The 18,798-nt window shown below is 39.4% G+C and overlaps 1 protein-coding gene across 1 annotated transcript in view; it reads right to left on the reverse strand.

Moving 5' to 3' along the window:
* The window catches only part of arhgap15 (Rho GTPase activating protein 15), a 317,810-nt gene extending 299,599 nt beyond the window's left edge, over positions 1-18,211 (reverse strand). Inside the window, 3 exon segments of the mRNA XM_007896359.2 lie at positions 8,347-8,529; positions 18,093-18,190; positions 18,193-18,211. Coding sequence (XP_007894550.2) covers positions 8,347-8,529; positions 18,093-18,190; positions 18,193-18,211 — 300 coding nt within the window.
* Positions 18,212-18,798: the final 587 nt, after the last annotated feature.

Genomic DNA, 18,798 nt, shown 5'->3' on the forward strand with positions numbered 1-18,798 from the left:
GGAAGGTGCTTTATTGCTGCCTTTCATTTCTTGTACATCAAGGTCAAATTAAACAAAAGAGACTTTAAAGGGGGAAAAAAAAACAGTCCATAACTTTTCTTTTCTGGTACCTCAGATTAGATAGGACATGCCTATCTCTAGGCATTCATCTCTTCGGATTTTAACATTTTGTGTTTTTCTCATCTTTTGTGAAGTGCACCAAAAATTATTAATTTTGCATATAACCATCCGAATGTAGTTCTGTAATTTCATTCTGTATTATTTTATCTGAAGCTGTTCTGCGTGTGGTTGCAAAGTGCGCACTGCCATTTAAGTCCATGTTCCTAGCAGGAATTCAATTGGTATCATTTTAAAAGGTACTCAGAACGGCTGATAGGTTGATGAATCCCTTTGGCTGTTTGAATGGACAGTGCTATGACAAGAATTTTACTCAGCTATAGCAGTACACACGTGAGGTCAGTGAAAGTTTTAACATTCATTTTGAGGCCCGCTTTAACTATTCCCCCCGCCCCACCCCATTTAAAAAAATCATGAGTGGGGCAAATCTTTCCTCCCGTTTCATTGGTAATAAAATGAAGTCTAATTAGTGGATAATATAATACAACTGTGCAATTCAATATTTACACGAGGGGAATGCAAGTCTCAAAGGGAAAATATGTTTAAAATCAAATGCTACATGCACATGTTTTATCACAAGTCTCTCTTTGATCTAAATTGAGTTCTAAAGTGGGAATATTCAACTGAATGTAAAACCTCCTTTGGGACGTGATTTGTGTCATGGGGCCTGAACTCATGCCAAATGCTGTTATGAAAATAGGTTCAAGCTACAAGAATGTTGGATGCCACAGTAGCTATGTTTTTCTTTGAATGCTGGGGTTCTTTTATCAGTGTGCGAAGAATCAGGATATTGACTGAGGGAAAGAATGAGTATGCCACGGAGTTGGAGGATGTGTAAGAATCTCTCAGAATGAGCGAAGGAAGTCAGCGTGGATCTGATTGAGAGAGAAGACTGTGTACACGTGAAGGGGGAGCGAGATTGATGGAATGCAATTATTCCTCCTGTAATTTGTGTCATTTGCTTTAATATCCTGCAAAGCATTGTTATGGAAATGCTGTCATGCTTCAGAGATGCAGATCCAAGCTTTGTGCTTGCTGTACACAAAGAAATGAAGAACAGTCCCACAACAAATCATGCACTCAAGCCATTATTAGCTGTATCTCTAGAGCACCTTAGGATGTCGAGTAAAAAGTCCTCAAAATTGTTCTATTCGCAACCCCTTACGATTATTAAAGCTACTTATTGACTTGAGGGTTAAACCAGTAAATTCTTAAAACAGCCATATACATATAGTTCAACACTACGATAAACTCCCTTCATTTTTGAGAGCTATAGATCAGTTACAAAATTCAAAGTAAAAATGCTTAACACGTGCTGGACACTTAGAAAACATTTCTGCTTCTCTCAGCAGGTTGTTTTAATAGGAGTATTGGACTATGCATGGCAAGCAATAAGCAATTTATTAAACCATTCTAATCCAAACCAGGACAACCCACCAATTTAGCCTGTGACCTGTCTCCCTGACAAAATCTTTCAATCCATTACGTCCCTGTTCTTGTGCACTGCAAAATTTTCAAGAGCTTCGAGACGTTCTTTTGTGTGAAAGGTGCTTTATATAAACACAGGTTTCTTCTTGGCTCATTTTGTTTTCTTCGTTATTCTTTTCATTCTTAGTCGTGTATAGTATTTGGTGATGTTTTGTACAATCGTTGTCATGTCTTCACTCAGGGTCTCTCGCTATTATATCCCTATCGCCAAACGAATCGATTTCAAGATCCTCACATTCGTTTTCAAATCCCTTCATACCCTGGCACCTCCCTATCTCTCTCCGACCTGCCTACCCCACCAACCCTCAACCCACTGCCTCTGCTCAACTGGCTCTGGCCTGTCCCTCTGGCCCTCGTTCCACGATTGGTGGCCGTGTTTTCAGCCACTACGCCCTGAAACCTGGAACACTCTATCCCTCCACCTTGTCCCTTCCTTCCCCATCTTCAGATCATACCTGAAGACCTTCCTCTTTGACCTCCACTTCCCCTGGCTCAGCATCGTGCTCTGCAACTGTGAAGCGCTCTGGGACGCTCCCCTGCATGAGGGGCACTATATAAATCCAAGTTGTTGTTACATATAATAGAGGTTTCACAGGAAGGGAAATCAGGCGAGTCACCTCATGCTACTTCTTTGCTTTTCCCACTGTCCTGTTACATTAATAAAATAATAATCGTTACGTTTGGTATAGCTCCTTTCACGCCGTGAGTATAGCCCAAAGTACATCATAGGATATACTATATGCTCTTGTGGGCAAACAAGGCACACAGTCACTCCACTTTACAATATATTCTGTGAAGTGCTTTGGGAAGTCCTCCCGACATTGACAGTGTCCAAGGTCAGGTAACCTATCTGTGCTCTTAAACACAGAGTGTCACGTGTGAAAAATAACTTTAAAAACCTGGAACTAAGAGTTACAAATAAATAAACGGAGCGGGTCTTAGATTATGCGACATGTACTCCATAAGAGTATTAAATTGCCTGGCATCTACATTCTAATGGTTACTGGAGTGATATTTCACCCTGCAGGATAACAGTGGTAATTCACAAAAAGAGGAATATCATCAGTGTATATACACAGAGAACATTGATGGTCATGGCACTTGATGGTGAAGTAAATTGATGGGATTAAGTCTCATGAATGGGGAAAGACATTGAAGGCAATACAGACCGTAAGGATGCAGGTTCGTAATGTTATCGATGCTGAGTTAGCTGAGGTCAGCCAAGAAACCTTTCAATTAGGGAAAAGGGAAATAGGGCATGAGAGATCCTTACTGGGATCATCGGATGAAAGCAGAATCAAGCTTGACTGCAATGTCAGATGTCAAATAGCCGACTGACTCGTTGTCAAGGCTAGCATTTCAATAATGTCCACTTCGGATCCATGGAATTGTAATAATAATCCTTGCATTTGATATAATGCCTTATCACGTCGTCGAGACGTCTCAGAGCGCTTTACAGGATTTTTTCTGTGAAGTGTAGTGACTGTTCAGGGTGAAACCTTAGAAATGTTTCCGTAGTCCACACACACGCCTCTGCTTACATAACTGTATAAATATTCAAAGGGAACTTACTTTTAGTCATTAGAATGTGCCACTGTGGCAATGAAAAAATAATAACATGAAAAAGATGCTTAGTCACATCGGTTCTAAATCACCAACATACCCTTTAATTCAGCCAAACATTAAAATTGGATATGTAACATACCTTTTAGAGGCCAGAATTTCTGCTACAGATTGAGAGGAATAAATCTGCCGCTGGAAACAGCACTGCGGACAGGTTCAGTCACACTAAGCCTATCAACTTTCCTGTCAGACTAGACCTTAAATCATCAGCTACTCCAAATCTGCTCTAAAGTGAAAGATTAAATCCTGAAATCCTCACAACTAGTTTAATGTAGAGCACAGACTCCATTTACATGCAGGCATGCAGCAACAAATTTGCTGGTGACAAGTCTCACCAAGAAGCTTTTCTTTTTCAACGAATAGGTTTCGTCAGAAGTCGGAGTGGGATGGCATAAAGTGTTTGACTTGTTACTTGGTCAACTCGCTGAGGGAATCTGGGAAAGCGAGACATATTGACGATGGGAGAAAATGATTCTGTTTACATGGAATCCAAAATCATAAAATAATGAGCCTTGTATTTGATATAGCACCTTCCATGTTTGTAGCATGTCTCAAAGTGCTGCACAGGTTTTACTGTACGATGGAGTGACTGTTTTTTGTAGGCGAACGTGGCAGCCAATTTGCACGCGGTGATGTCCCACAGACAGTGAATTGAATGACCAACTAGACCAACATGAAATATAATCAGTAGGAGGCCAGCTTTACTCTAAGGGCAGCCTGCAGGATTGCGATGAAGTAAAGGTCACCCACTGGGTGCAATTGAGAAACTGTCCTTGCACTCATCATCCAGTGCTTTGCAGGGATAGTGCAACCCCTATGTCCAATGCAGTCAACATCTCTTGTTACCGGTTTATGTCAGACATTCACGGCCTGTCTGTCAACTTTTTCACCTAGAAAATATTCAGTCAATTCATTTTACAGGATATTCTGTATAGCATTTTGAAACATCTAAACGATAAGGCGTTGTTTAAAATTATTTTATTATTAGATTATAATCTCTCTGAGCTCCAGTAGAATCTTCCCATCATTGTTTCCTTTCTTCTCCTTCTCTCCTTTGTCTCTAAATCTATGTAAAATACATTGGATGAAAAATGTGACTTAAGAAGTGATAATTATCATCGGTGAGGTAGGGAGCAATTTGGACACTGGGGAATATCCTACTAAATTATCAACAAGTTAATTATCACATCATAGGACTTTCCTGTGGAGTCCTGTAACTTAGTGGAGAGACCCTGGTTCGATTCCCGGGCAGGGCGTAACATTGGCAAATTTCCTTACTCCACACGCCTTTGTTTACCTAGCAGCAAATAGGAACCTGGCTGTTCGTAGATTGGTGAACTGCTTTTCCAGGGGTTATAATCCCTTAAAACAAAATTATGTCACTCAATCCACGATTGTTTGTGGGATACTGCTGTTCACAATTGCCTGACATGATTTGGCCACAAAACACCAGAGTAAATTCACTTTACAGCATATTCTGTGAAGCGCTTTGAGACGTCTAGATGTGATAAAGCGCTATATCAAATACAAGGATTATTATTATTATTTCCACTCTGGGTGATGTACAGTGGATGACGACTTCAGACACTGTCGGGACCCCATCCTCCTGTGAAAATGATTGCGCTCAAAGGCACTTGAAATGGTTATTAGGTTAGTTGTTGTGGCCATTAAACAGATTTCACCGTCTGTTCACAGATTATTGGCTCTCTCAACTTTTTTTAAAAAAAGGCATCAAAACTGCACCAAACTCCTTTCAACAATCTTAACTTCACTTAAATTTTGACCAGGATCCAAAACATAAGGTATCGCATCTTTTCCCATCCATGGCTATTCCACTCCCCCCACTGATACTCAATATGTTGGATGTTAATTGACTAATGATGCTTCGCAACCAAAGATGCTGTGCTCCATAGTTGATAATGTTTTGCTGCCATCCATAGTTGTAGAGCTGCTGCTTGTTTGTAGCCCTAGTTAAACTCCACACTTGTTTTTATGTCTAACACAATTATGCAAGGAAAGGACTCCTGTCACAAAGATATATTCAGCAGAGAAGAGTGGAACATTATTAAGGTTTAGATTTGGGACAGTTCTACACCCAATCTGCTCTTATCAGTAATAACAACAACTAACACACGTGCGTTTCAACATTTCAATATTTTCTTATCAACTGAGAATGAACAACAACAAAAAATTACATTTGTATAGCGCCTTTCTCGTCGGGAAGAAGTCCCACAGTGCTGGACAGTCAGAATTTGGACTAACAAAATAAGGCTGGCAATAGTGCTCAGAATTAACACCAATCTAGAAAAATGTGCCCATTCCAACTTAAAACGCACAAATGTATTTTAAGTAAAAGAGTTAACTAATCCATAAGTGTTATCGAGTCTCTTACATGACTCTTTTGGAAACATTTCTATAATCCAAGTGTTACTGGGGAGAAATATATTTCCAGTGAATAGGATATCAGTTGATTCTGTAATCCTTCTAATTGGTTGTCATTTATATAACTGAAGGCATCTGCAAATCCTCTGCACATAGTTTTCACAACTTGCAAATGACCCCCATACAGAAATTACTCATTAGAGTTACAACTAATAAAGAACTGCATAAATGATACTAAAATCTCCTGATGTTGAAAGGTCTAATTTGTCCATTGACAAAATTATTCACTACACTTTTCCACCTATATAACATACAAATGTATGTATTTTATGTAGAATACTTGACTCGCAAGCAAGAGGACCTGGGTTCAATTCCAGGGCAGGATGAAACGTTGGGCAAGTTACCTTACTCACACGCCTCTGTATACCTAGCAGGAACCCGGTTGTTAGTCGATTGGAGGATTGATTTTCCGGGGGTAATAACCGCTTCCAATTTTTTTTTAAAACAAAATAATAATTTGGCCACTCAATCCATTATTTTTAGACAATTTGTGGGACACTGCTGTGCGCAATTGGCTGCTGCATTCTGCCCACAAAATATACAGTCAACTCACTTTACAGAATATTCTGTGAAGCGCTTTGAGACATCTCAAATATGTGATAAGGCGCTATATCAAATGCAAGGATTATTATTATTATAAATAATCATAGTACAGTGCAATCAAAGGCATTTTTACTCTTTAAAAAAAAGTGAGAAAACATTACTAGATAATAGTTTTCAAATACAATCCTAATCTATTCCTGACCTTCCATTTTAACATCTTTTCTTGCTGGCTTCTTTGCACTGTTCAAGTAGGAATGTCACAGGTTTGGTAATGAGAGTTACTGGGGGAATCCAGCTTATTGAGGGTTATTCATACAGAGGAACAAATGCTGAACTTTACTAACGTTCTTCTTAATCGAAATCTAAGCTTTTTGGCGAAACTTCCTGCTTCACTTCCTGATCTAAAATAGGATTGTTCTGCAAACCGAAAATGTTCTTTAAAAGTGACATTGCTCTCAAACTTATTTGCCTTTGCCATGACATTATTAAAATTAATAAATAATCATTACACTTCACATAGCTCTGTTCATGTCAGGAGGACGTTTCATAGGATTTTATGGCAGGATATAGTGACCATGTATTTTTGAGACTCATCCAAATGTCAGCACCTCCAACAATGGAGTGTCAGCCTAAATTGTATGAGTTCAAAGCGCCAATATGGGGTTTGAAGCCCACAATTTTTTGACTCAGAGGCAAAAATGATTACTATTCACTTTATAATAGCTATGAAAGAGCACAATAATATTCCAATCAATAGTTTAATATTGGATTTGATTATTAAACAAATGGAAAAAATGACTTTACCTTATGAAAAATAAAATGTTTGGATAATGTGAGAAGCAAAGGGCTACGAGTCTGTGGAATTAAATGTTGAAGGGGTTATAGCCCCCAGATAAGTGATCAGCCAATTGACTAACAACCAGGTTCCTACTTACTGCAGGGTAAACAGAGATATGTGGAGCAAGGAAACTTGCCTAAAGTTTTGCCCTGCCTGGGAATCAAACCTGGGTCCTCTCGTTTTTTTTTGGATTCAGACTATAGACGATGCCTTGGCCAGTGAAACCAAGCAAAAAGGACAGAATTGAGGGATTTGATACCCTCACACTATTACAGTAAGCATATAAGCCAAACAATGTGAGAACCAATTACAATGATCTCTATTAGAAAGCGAGTATTAAAAAAATTAAAAATTGATGCAGTGAAATGTTTTCTCATTTAACTAGCAATTATAATTTTTTTTAAAAATCGAAAGCAATTTAATTTTGGGACACACAGCAAAAAGTGGATTTGTATTAAAAGTTGATTTAAAAGAAGAATTCCCATCACCCTACCACTGCTCCCATATCTATTCTCGAATTACCATGACTCTTTCTAAAGCCAGTTTCCATGAAAAAGGCAAAATAATTTGGATTTCCTTCCCCCACAGATCCTGCATTCATTCTGCTCTCAAATAAATTGTACATATCAATCCTAGGGAACAGTCATGATGTGAAATTAATGCAACAGTACATACTGGCAGCAGCCAGCTTAGCTCACAATGGGATTCACATCTCCCACAATGATCGGTACACACATACACTTTTATTACACTCAGCCAGCTGTGATTTATGTAGCCGAGATTTTCTAAAGAGTTTTCAATGTGCAAGTTATTCATTTGTTTGCAAACAGAATTTAGCAACATTTTTATAAAACGAATGAGCTTAAGTAGGAACGTGCAAGTAAACTGGCTCTGGAAGCATTTTTGCCAGTTTAGGATGCGCCTTCTTTGCTTATTTGCCGTGTTTTGTTCACAAAATATACAGTCAATTCACTTTACAATATATTCTGTGAAGCGCTTTGAGACAACTCGAAGACGTGATAAGGCGCAGTATCAAATGCAAAGATTATTACTATCATTATTTATAACACATGGGGTTGTCGCGACAGAACTCGGATTGTCATTGATTTTAGCTCTGAGTTGTTTATTCGTTGCTGCGATTTAGCTGAATGTTTTTTCGGAAACTTTTGGAGGACAACAACAACATCAAAAAAAGGAATTCCATCTGGATTTTAACATGGAAAGTCCATAGTCACTGTCCACACCAACTACTTTTTAAGTTCCCTCCGCAGGTACAGCAAAATGCAGACGCTTACCATAGTTTTGAGCTGGCTCACGTCTGTAAGGATCATTGACTTTGTCTGGATGAGACGGTCACAGTTAGCAGCTACGCTCTTCACTCTCCGCTGCACAGGGACAGGAGTGAACTGGGACTGGGGCAAACATTCGTTTGAGGAGGTTCGCTGCACGTTTGATTTTGGTCCATCTGAGGAATGTTCCTGCAAAAAGGAGGAAAATAAATACAGCTTTAAAAGATCATAGAGTTATACAACACAAAAGGAGGCCATTCGGCCCACAGTGCCTGTGCCGGCTCTTTGAAAAGAGCTATCCAATTCATCCCACTCCCCCACGTTCTCCCCATAGCCCTGGAAACTTGTCCTCCCCAAATAATTATCTACTTCTCTCTTAAAAGTTGTTATCGAATTCGCTTCCACCACCGTTTCAGGCAATGCATTCCAGATCTGAACAACTCGCTGTGTGAAAACATTTCTCCTTAGCTCCCCTCTGTTTCTTTTAACAGCTATTTTAAATATAACGAATAGATGTAATGAATTTCATTTATAAAGTCATTATCTGAATCATAATAAAATGATCATAATCCCTTGCATTTGATACACGCCTTGCCACAAAGTCAAGACATCTCAAAGAGCTGTACGGACATACAGCACTGTACACTTTATTTAGGATTGGCCAGGACACATTGGTAGAAACACCTTCTCTTTTCAAATAGTGCCATGGGATCTTTAACGTACATCTGAACGTGCAGATGAGACCTTGGTTTTAACATCTCATCCGAACGACTTCACCTTCAAAAATACACACACCGACAGCACTGCTTTGGAGTGTCAGCCAAGACTGCGAGTTCAAAGTCCTAACGTGGGGCTTGAACCCACAATTTTCGCACTCTGATTTGAAAGTGCTATCAATTGAGCCAGGCTGATTATCTGAATACCTTTCATGTTTCAGTGCTGTTAAGACTAGCTCATAGATCTTGCAATCATACTGGCAGGTGAGTATCAAGTGAAATCTGTGAAGCATTGTGAAACGTGACTTAATCCCACGCCTCCTCCCAATATTTTTTTCCATACATTCAGTCCTCATACAGTCGAAATATAGATAGAGAACTAACATTACCATAGATGTTTCTTATGGTATCTGCACTTTGAAATGGGGCACATTCACCAAGCTTCTTGTCATAAGTGAAACTGCTCTTTAATCTAATGACCCAGTTTTGATGCCAGGTACACTGGAAATGTTAAGCTATCTTTTTCTGTGGTAGTGGTAGGATTTCCCTAACACTATAAAGTGGGTAGGAACCACAACATTGACTTGAGAAACGAAATACAGGGCAATCCGATTGGAATTAACTTTTGTTTTCTCAACAGCAGCACTAACTGGGGATAATAATAATAATAATAATAATAATAATAATAATAATAATAATAATGATCAGATAGTAGCTGGGAACACTCAGCAGGTCAGGCAGCATCTATGGAGAAAGAAAAGTGAGTCAACGTTTTGGGTCCACGACCCTTCGTCAGAACTGGGGCATGTTGGGAGAGAGAGGCTTTCAAGGGCTAACAGAGAGGGGGGAGGCAGGGCATGGAAGACAAATGGGATAGAGGACAGGGGATGATGGCTTAAAGCGGTGTTAATGATGCAGAACAAAGTGGGGGGGAATTGCAACAAAACAGGCAGACCAGAGAGAGCAAAGGTGTGTCCGGGAACCAGGTGGTGTGGTAATGGTCACAGAAGAGGGGCAGGGGGAAGGTGAGATTTTATGGCCTGAGATTATTGAAATCAATATTGAGGCCAGAGGGCTGTAAGGTCCCTAGCAGATAGATGAGGCGCTGTTCCTCAGCTGAGTGTTCCCAGCGACTTCTGTTTTTGTTCCAGATTTGCAGCATGTGCAGTATTTTGCATTTTGTTAAGAATAGTAATAGTAATCCTTGCATTTGATATAGCACCTTATCACATCTTCGAGACGTCTGAAAGCACTTCAAAGAATATACTGCAAAGTGAATTGACTGTGTATTGTGTGGGCGAAACGTGACAACCGATTGTGTACCACAAGCAGTTGTGGATTGAATGACCAAATCATTATTATCTCTCTTTGAAAGGATTATTACCCCCGGAAAAGTGAAAAGAGATCCGCCAATCGAATGACAACCGGGTTCCTACTTACTGCTAGGTAAACAGAGGCGTGTGGAGTAAGGAAACTTGCCCAACATTTCACCCCACCTGGGTATCGAACTCAGGTCCTCTCGCTTGTGAGGCGAGTGCTCTAAACACTGAGCTACAGGACTCCACAAACATGGCACAGCCAGCTTCCCACACATTAAAAAAAGGCTAACTTCCAGGTCAATGCAGATGTCACTTCCTACATGCTGAGCCATGGCGTTATCCATATCGACAGGTGTCAGTCACTCCCTGGTCAATTGTTTGAGTTCCCATTCTTCACGTATGAGCCAGTAGAGTCAATGTTAGCACGAGATGTGATTGAAAGAATTTCTCAAGCAATGCTCTGCTCCACACTCTGCTATGAATACCTTTATTCATGACAACTAGCATTTATATAACACCCTTCGCTCTAGAAGCGTCTTTAGCGTCTTTAGCATCTCATATAGAGTGACCTGCTTGGCAAACATATAATGATAATAGAAAAATAATAATAATCTTGCATTTGATATAGCGCCTCATCATGTCTTCGAGACGTCTCCGAGCGCTTCACAGAATATACTGTAAAGTGAATTGACCGTATATTTTGTGGGCGAAACGCGGCAGCCAATTGCGCACAGCAGCGTCCCACAAACAGTCGTGGATTCAGTGACCAAATTCTAATTTTGATTCATACAGTCAATTCACTTTACAGTATATTCTGTGAGGAGCTTTGAGACATCTCGAAGACATGATTCGGCGCTAGAATCAAATGCAAGGATTTTTATTATTATTTTGTTCAGATTACCAAGAACCATTATGCAGCCCATTTTTGAATGAAACAGTAGTGTAACTCTTACAAGTAAAGTGGAAGTGATGTTGTGGAACTCAGCAGGGTGAATTTGACACGCAATTTTGTAGTGACCTCTGGCAGCACTATGAAACTAACCAATGCAGTGTCCAAAACAAAAAGGGCTCACTTCACAAGCATACAGCTTCTGCAAGAAGGGATTGTCTGAGGTTGGGATGGGGAAGGACATATTAGTTTGTGGCAATATGACAGCTAAGGACGGCCGTAGTCTTTTGCTGCTTATGACCCAGGAATTCTTAAAAACGGCTGTTGGATTCAATGTAAGTAGTCTTCAGTCTTCAAGCACCAACAGAAAGAATGAAGTGAGATCGAGAACCAGCAGTTCCCCTATTTCACTTTGCCAAAAGGGAAATAACCCAAAGGTTTTTTTTTACTCTTAAGTGGAAGAACGGAAAAAAACGCCTTCTGATTGCCAACAGCAAGTGCAGCCCACCCATTTAACGAGCTCTCCAGCCCTTCTCCTTAACCCGAACAGCCTGAGAGTTGTACTAAAACGTAATGTGCAAAATTATAACACTCACAATGGAGCGGAGATCTGTGAGGATGTAATATTTAGTTGCAACAAAAATTGTCACATCGCACAGCGCATTGTGTTGTATTTCACCCTTGGTGTTAATCTGCAAATTGTGCACAACCCAACACGTATTCTGGATTATAGAAAGACACGAGTGACTTTATATTTTGTGGGCGAAACGCGGCAGCCAATTATGCACGGAAATGTCCCACAAACAGTCATGGATTGAATGACCAAATTATTATTATACTTCTTTTTTATTGAAGGGATTATTACCCCCGGAAAAGCGATATGTCAATCGACTAACAACCGGGTTCCTACTTACTGCTGGATAAACAGAGTTGTGTGGAGTGAGGAAACTTGCCCAACGCTTCGCCCTGCCGGGAATCGAACCCAGGTCTCTCGCTCGCGAAGCAAATGCTCTAACTGATAGGCTACAGGACTCAACGGAACTGGAGGAACTGAGTTGGAAGTATTAGTGACTATGCTGACCCATAGATAAAGACATAACAATACCAAAGCATCATCAATTGTATGTGATACTATATATATATATACTATTTAATATGAATTGGAATTTAAAATAAAAAGTGCATTGAAAAGCACTAATTGCCCTTGTTAGATTCTGTTTTCAGAGTTTGTTTCAGGATACTGAATTTGTCTAAAAATGTAAGCGTATGTTCTTCAATAAGCAGAGATTAATTTTATAATGATTTTAAAAGAATAAAATACTTCCAACAAATACCCAAGGTTTCAGAGCAATCCTACCTGGCACTGAACAGCCAGTTAATAAATACTGGGCTTCTATTCACTGAGTCAACACAATTTACAGTGTAGAGGCATAATTTATGGTGCATCATCACCTGCCAGGGACAATAGTAACAAAGGACAAGACAAATATATCTTAGAGCACAAGCTGCATATTTTAGTGCAAATCAGAGGTCAAAAGTTGAACTTTTGTACTAATAACATTCGTAAATACCTATGTATTGTGACAGGCCTCGAATTTAATATTTTTCAGAGGCAGCACAGTTTTTGCTCCCGGGGCTAGAACTGTCATGAAAAAATTTCCATTTCCACCAGAGACAAACTAATCAGCATTAAAGTAAGACTGACATCCTGGATGACAGTAGGAACTATCACTGCGAATCTGATACACTGCTGCAAACATTTTGCTTGTGGCTGGTTTAATAACCAGCAAAACTGTAAAAAACCACTAGCTTTTTTGCTGATCTGGAAGCATCGAATTTGACCTCTTTCATGACTGCGTTCGAAAATTGTTGCTCTAGCAATCACCAGTAAACATAACACATAACTATTCAGCACTGAATTTCTTTGGGCAACTTTTATTTCTGTTGGACACAAGTAAGCGCTCTGAGACGCTACCTCACCTGAAGGGCGCTGTATAATTGCAAGTTGTTGTTGTTCAACTAAGAAATGACTTGAAGACTGTAGCAAAGTTTGTAGTGATATTTTTTAACAATTATTTTTGTAAAACGATTTATGCTTTAAGTTGGGAATGAGTGCCATGCAAGACAACTACTTCAAGTAAGGCCACGATTGAAGTGGTCGAAATTTATAAATAGTTGTTACACATCTTAACTGGGCACTGTTCAAGCCCTGAGTATCCTCTCCACTCTAATAATAATTTGATATAGCGCCTTGTACACATCTTCGAGACGTCTCAAAGCGCTTCACAGAATATACTATAAAGTGAATTGACTGTATATTTTGTGGGCAAAATGTGGTAGCCCATTGCGTAGAGCAGTGCCCCACAAACAATCGTGGATTGAGTGACCAGATTATATTTTTTNGAAGGGATTATTACCCCCGGAATGTAGAAAGCAATCCGCCAATCAACTAACAACCGGGTTCCTATCTACTGCGAGGTTAAACAGAGGCGTGAGGAATAAGGAAACTTGCCCAACATTTTGCGCTGCCTGGGAATCAAACCCAGGTCCTGTCACTTACAAGGCAAGTGCTCTCACCACGACTCTACAGGACAACTTTTGATATTTTATTCTTGTTTGCAAACATGAAAACAATTTATTGCTAATAACGGTCTGCCTTTTTGCGAGTATAACGTGGAATTGCTGAGGGATTACTTTTAGCTCAGAATTTCCCCACGAGCAATGAAAGGAACGCAGCTCAAAAGAATTAACGCCAGTCTTGTTCTTTCTCGTGCAATAATCACAATGACCACAAGATAGCAGTATAGGATGGAAGTTGCAAACTGAACACCTATCTCTAAATAACCAGCAGAGGGAGAAAATGGACTGCAAAACAAAGGAACATATTCATAATATGAACACTTTTCAATAGGACTTATTCAGGTTTTGATTTGATATGGATAAGCATGGATAAGGATTCACAAGCATCCTTATGTAGCCATCAATGAAAACCTAAGGGATTTTACGAATTGAAGACAAGACAACTGGCAGAATAGATTTGTGAACTATAAGAATAATCCTTATTTTTAGAATACTGCCTTTCACTAAAAAAAGGACACCTCAAAACACTTCACAGGATTTATTTAAAGTCTAGTTACCCTGCATGTTCAAGGCAAATGCTTACGTTAATCACAGAATGACAACTAGCCTTCCAAAGCCAATTCAGATCAAGGTCCTGCATATCATGATCTCTTCATCCTGAATCAACTTCACTTTGGATCCAACTAAGAGTTTAGAAATCTGGACTACGACATTACAACAAATACAGGGTGACCAAAACTTTGAAATATTATTACATTGTCTAATAAGTCTTAAAGAAATGATGATATGTGTTTTTTTAGATAATAGAGTAGCTGAAAAATTTAATAAGAACATAACAACATAAAGTCTGTTCTTTGGATTTTGGATTTTCGGATTTTTTATGCACTGAACACTATCTTTGAAGAAATAAAATAATTATTATTAAAATAAATGGTATCACAACTTTTTGATCACCCTGTACAACAGCACTCATTAGGAATAATCCTCACTATTGCGGCTATTGACACAGCTAAAAAAAGTTTCTCAGATTGTAGCAAAGTGTGTTGTCTGCCAATAGCTGCAAGATTCTGAATTATTTAAGCTTTATCAGTTTTTATTTGCATAAAACACGTCAGTCAAAGCTACCCACAACTTAAGGCTTCCGATCTACAAAAGCTATCTTTCTTCCCAGCTTTAAGAATTATGACTGAGTAGGCTGTTTTAAATTCAGACTGAATTACGACAGGCCAGAGGATGTCTGAATGGTCTGTGCATCTGTAGCCAAGTGCATTTGAGCCAAGTCAGTATGTGTGATCTTGTAAGTGGGCGCACTTACGTGTGTCCAGAAATCAGAGTCCTTCAATTGCTGACTAATCAAAGTAATTGATCAGAGTGATTCAATTCCACGTCCCCTGCCTTGCTCGCCCTACCATTGGCGGTTGGGCCTTCTGTCACTTTGCCTCCACCCTTTGGAACTCTATCCCGCAGTCCCTCCACCTCGCCCCCTCCCTTGCCTCCTTTGAGACCATCTCAAAACCCTCCTGTTCGACCATGCCATTTATCATCCTCCTTCCCCCCCCCATGCCCTTCACCCTTCCCAATCCTGACACCCAGCTCGGGACCGAAACATTGATTGTCCAGCACCTTGAGACGTCCTCCAGACGTGAAAGGCACTATACAAATGTAATTTTGTTGTTGAAGGAAGATAGCTTGTTCTCAATTAGATATTGGATCTTGTGATATGTGGTTACTAAGTGTAGACAAAAGGCCCAGATGTGAAACAAGCCCGTATCATCTACACATTTGGGCACTTAAATAGTTTTAAGCTCTCTGGGATGTTACCCCTCGTGAAGGACCTGTATACGTGCAAGTTGTTGTTGTTTTAATGTCTCAGAACTGCTGGCAACAGTCAACTAGGATTCTCACTGTGTTGTCTGAATTCTTTATTAAGGGTCAAAATTAAAAAATATGATGTCCTGAGAAAATTTTAACCTTGATTATAGTTGAAGCAGAATATAAGGAGCAATAATCAGCAATTAGGATCTCAACCTCAATTCTTTCACCAAAGGGGAACGTGAGTCAGATGCAGACACTTAAATCAGAACAATATTAGCTCCCAATTACTTGAACGTATTTGTTGACAAATGAACGACTTGAATCACTTTTTCTTGTGATTGCATCTGTCGTTGGATGACAAGAGTTCTCTTCAATCACAGTGAGGAAGACAGAAAAGAAAATCAACCGTTGCAACACAATGTCATCAATGTGCAGCTATCTTTAGTCTCTAACTGGCGACATTGATGATGTTAATATCAAGGATCGTTATCAGTCTCCTTACCTGTGCTACAATCAACATTCCAGAGAGCAAGAAGGTCATAAGGAATTTTGATTCAAGTGGACTTCGTTTCTGGCCACTTTTATCACCGTGACAGTAAATTGAGATGGATACACAGTAATAGTTTCAGAGAAGTGAATCATGGATCCATCTAGGCCTCATATAGGACTCCCACTAAACATCCCTTTGACACATCATCTTAACGTTTCACAACCCGGGATTGTTTTAAGAAAAATTATTTACATTTTATCATGTTGAAACATCTTAAAGTGCTTTATAGTAATTATCATCAGGAGGAGTTGTGGCCTCCAAAAAGGAATTGGATAGGCAATTGAAAAGGAAAAAAATCCTGGGCTATGGGCTACGAGTGGGAGAAGCGGGACTAGTTGGAAATAATCTTTCAGAGAGACGGCACAGGCATGATGGACTGAATGGCCTCCTTCTGTGCTGTAAGATTCTACGAGGAATTTACTTTTATAGACCATTTTGCAAGGCAAGGCCTCACAAAATGAGTTGAACTATCTATTTTATCTGGAGAATTGTTGTAATTTACAGGAATTTGTCCAGGACCTTGTTGAAACAGCAACAACTTGCAGTTATATAATGCCCTTCACACAGGGTAGTGTCTTGAAGGCAATCATTTGGAGTTCCTTATTGCACTAACTGTGCTGGTAAGGGTGTTCCACATACTAATTACTCTTTTACTGCTCTTTCTATTCAATTTCATTGTCCATATTTTGAAGCTATTGCCCTTTGTTTGAGTTATCTATGAGGCAGAACAATTTAACATGATATTCAAATCAACTTACACATTAATACGATACTCAGAAGATACATGTCACAGTCGAGCGCTTGCTATAAAATGAAAGCAAGCTCCAAGAGAAGGGTTAGGTTACACGCCGAAGAAAAGAGTGCAGGAACACCTCTTATCACTGGGAAGCAGTGTAGCCAAAGAAAAACAAAAGGTATAAGTCCAACAGTTGTTTTCAATTTGTATTTTCATCAACCACAGCAACAACAAATTACATTTGTATAGCGCCTTTCACATCGGGAGGACATTCCAAAGCCCTGGGCAGTCAAGACTGTGCATCCAATCTGGGGTTTGGGACGAGGATGGGAAAAAAATTCAATCGGCTTAATTTTTTTTACTGAAGTTAATTATCTAAAATCGTCAGTATGCTATTAAACTCTGAATATGCATATCATTCGGAATATAATGTTTAGATTTCTGGAAGATGATTTGGTCATGTCTCTGTACACTTTGGTGATTTTGAAGATAATCCCGTGATGTAATACCACATTTTAGGTATAGTTTTGAAGCTAGAGTTAAAACCATTACTTACTAGCGTATGTACATCTTTGTCAATATCATATGCAATCAACAACAACCAAAACTTGTATTTAGAAATCACCCTTCACATAGGGTAGTGTCCCGGAATGCTTGAATTCAATCATAATCATTAAGCATCTTGAAGGAGGAAAATGATTTTTTGCCTCCATTAAGGCCCATCTCAAGACCCTCCTCTTCAACCGCAACTTCAGTGATCCTCCTGCCTCTACCCTCCTTGCCCTCCACCCCCCCTGATTTCAATCCCACCTGATCTCAACCCACTGCTCGGAAATCCCTGATTGTCAAGCACCTGGGGACATCCTTCCTAAATGTAATGTGCTGCTGTTGTTGTTTACCATTCATAGAATTGACAAATAGAAAAATCTATCCCTCAGACAAGACATTAAACCAAAGTCTGACTGTTCCGCTGAATGTTAAAGATCCCATTGCACTACTCAAAGACTCTAGATCTGATAAAATGTCCAATTTTACAAGGTGTTTGGTCAGACTCCATTACACTGATAAAAACCCTATCTTTCTGAATAGGTTATACCATGAGTCACACCGTTCTCACTCTTCTTTCAAGAAAAGTTAATCTTCCTACCTTTAGGTCTTCCGTTTCCTGAAAACGCCTCGGTGGTTTCCATGTCTTCTCCTTCGTGGTGGTATTAATGTAGAATTTACGACCTGAATTTTCATCTAATGGACCTCCCACATATCCATGTAGTGGAGTGGAGGTCTCGTAGGATTCGGAGGATCCAGTCTCACTCTTTACTGTGAATCCAAATACGGGCTGGTGGGTGTGTAGCAAAGTTCAGTCGACAAGATCTATAAATAAAATAGCTCAGGTTATCTTTCATTACAAGCCGCATGGTTTCCTGTATTCTGAAATACCCTCAATGACTGTATGTTTATTCACAAGATTTTATTTTAGATTTATTGTTCACACTTCTGGCTGGAAGTTCATTGTACTTTTGACTTGCTACTTTACGAAGTAATTTGCGATAGCTTTGAAATTCAACAAAGTATGCAGCACAACAAGGCTAAAGTTACAACAACATCTATAATGACAACAATAATAATAATAATCCTTGCATTTGACATAACGCTTTTTACGTCTTCTCAACATCTCAAAACGCTTCACAGAATAGACTGTAAAGTGAATTAACCGTATATTTGTGGACATCTTGCATTTATATAGCTGCCTTCAGACTGGATGGAGTCTCAGAGCACTTAAAGTTACCTACATTATCTGATAAAGCATGCAAAGTGCTGAGAAAGAGTTTCTTTATTTTGATGGCTTATTTTAG

Source organism: Callorhinchus milii, unplaced genomic scaffold (assembly GCF_018977255.1).
Source record: "Callorhinchus milii isolate IMCB2004 unplaced genomic scaffold, IMCB_Cmil_1.0 Scaffold6, whole genome shotgun sequence".
NCBI lineage: Eukaryota > Metazoa > Chordata > Chondrichthyes > Chimaeriformes > Callorhinchidae > Callorhinchus > Callorhinchus milii.